Genomic DNA, 2,162 nt, shown 5'->3' on the forward strand with positions numbered 1-2,162 from the left:
AGATATCTGAAGGCAAATTCTAACTGTATTTGTGGGTTTCAGCTAAAAAGGGCAACAACAACAATGAGCATCAGCATCACAGAAATACTAATACTCATGCTTGCTGCCTTTCCTGATGATCAGCCGGAGGTTGCTTCTCACCACACAAGTACCTGCCGCCATGGCACCTGCCCTGTACCGTGGTCACTCGGAGTTGCTGAACAGCCAAAGCACTTCGTGCTCCCGCTCGTCCCAGAAACTGCAAGATGACTGAAAACAGTCAAATATTAAGATTCTTAATCATTCTGATATATATAACAAATATGTGATGAAAATTTGATAAAAAGGTAAGAAATGCTACGTGAACACCGCTAGCGTGGGCTACTCCTACTCCTACTCCACTATTGACCCAAAAACTTGGGGGATACTTTGGAAACGCTGTACTGTTCCTGCTGATATGTTGAGTCGAGTTTCTGAAACTGAATCATGTTTGGTTCATTTGATAAGGAACGAAGTCAAGCCATGTATGATGCCAATGCCTATCTATTCGCATGAACAAGTTAGCTTCCTGTAAAAATAAATAAGTGAATAGCTTCCTATCTAGTATAACAGGAGTAATACAGAAGAAGTAAACCAAGTCACCGATCGAACAACCAACGACCAAACATGATGGAAAGCGTGCATTGATTGCGGGCACAGTGTTGCTACTAGTACCACGTCCGTACTCGATCGGTACTTGCATATAAGAGCAAAATATATAGATGAATCATGAAAGAAATAGTCTATCTACTCTCGATGGACACACTGCACAAGTCCATATACTTTAGGCATGTTATATATTGCGACTACACTTGGAATTCTATAACATAAATCCTAGTCATTCTCAAGGCGCAGGACAAAATGCAACACACATGCTAGAGTAAAATCACACAGAGCAAAGCAACAGCCTTAAACAAACAGCATCAGCGATAGTGCAGCAGATGCTAACTTTAGATGCTGCTCGGGTGTGGCCGTCGTCCTCCAGGGAGACAACACGGAGGTTGGAGGGGTCGTCCAGGAGCATCTTGGCCACCAGGTAGCCCGCCACCAACCACGCCTGGAACTTGCGCGACTGCTTCCCGATGTACTGCCCCGTCTTGCCGTCGTAGTACTCGGGGAAGTCGTCCTTGGCCAGACGCCTCTCCATCAGCTCCACCGCGTTGTGGGCGATGTGGCGCCGCCCCAGCTTCACGCTCACCGCCACTAGGAGCCACAGCAGCACTGCACATTTTGCGCGCGCCATGGAAACAGGACAGCAGAGGGTAAGCTCATTGCCATATAGAAATGCAGTACATATATGGAAAGAAGAGCATACAATGCATGGGCACAGATCCAAGGAGCTACTAATACTGAATGAACATAGATGCAGCAATAAACGGCAGCAACATGCATCAAACAACTGAAGCTGTTCACTATAAGATCATCTATATGAGCTAAACTACCAATTTCCTATCCTATGAAGGTTATTTGATTTCAGGACATTCATATATACACCATGGACAGGTATAAAACCAAACAGAAAAGTAAAATACCACCACACAACACAAGTGTGCCCTCAAGTCCAGAAACAGTAAGTAGACTAACCACAGGTATAAAGCAGAACAACAAAGTGAATACTAAATATCCTGCAAAAAGAAATAAAACGTGAATACTAACGACTAACGCATGTGTGTCCTTAAGTCCAAAACCAGTAACCACAAAGGGGGAAAGGTAAAACAAATTCATGTGTTTTAGGGGGGCATGATAGCAGGGTGTCATAATCAGATTCCTGGAAATACTAATACTGTACACATCCCTTTTGTGAAGATAAATACCTAAAAAAACACCATAATCAGATACTATGCTACATTCAAACACAATATGATTGCCACACAGGTAGAGTAAGAGCTACTGTGTCAAGACTGTAACTTAAACAAGGTTCCCAAAGGAATCATCCATAAATCAATCCTTGACAGCTAAGCTTGACCGAAGAGCTTCTCGCGCCGTCTCCCTGAAGCGCGAGAGGGGATCCGATCAGAACCTCGGCCGGCCGGCCAGGGCGGGAGGAAGGGGTTGGGGGGAGTCCGTACCGGCGAGCAGAGCAGAGCGGAGGAGGCTTCTTCCGTCGCGGCAACACCATACCACGCCACGTCCTCCTTGGTGTT

The 2,162-nt window shown here is 45.4% G+C and overlaps 1 protein-coding gene across 1 annotated transcript; it reads right to left on the reverse strand.

The window, feature by feature from the left end:
- Positions 1-904: 904 nt before the first annotated feature.
- Positions 905-1,261, reverse strand: LOC125535045 (probable alkaline/neutral invertase D). The gene has a single exon (XM_048698104.1). The coding sequence runs from the start codon at positions 1,259-1,261 to the stop codon at positions 905-907; it is 357 nt and encodes a 118-aa protein (XP_048554061.1).
- Positions 1,262-2,162: the final 901 nt, after the last annotated feature.

Source organism: Triticum urartu, chromosome 2 (genome assembly GCF_003073215.2).
Source record: "Triticum urartu cultivar G1812 chromosome 2, Tu2.1, whole genome shotgun sequence".
Classification (NCBI taxonomy): Eukaryota; Viridiplantae; Streptophyta; class Magnoliopsida; order Poales; family Poaceae; genus Triticum; species Triticum urartu.

Bases quoted from the DNA above. Each gene is read 5' to 3' on its own strand.
- LOC125535045 (XM_048698104.1), bottom strand. From the start codon at position 1,261: ATGGCGCGCGCAAAATGTGCAGTGCTGCTGTGGCTCCTAGTGGCGGTG.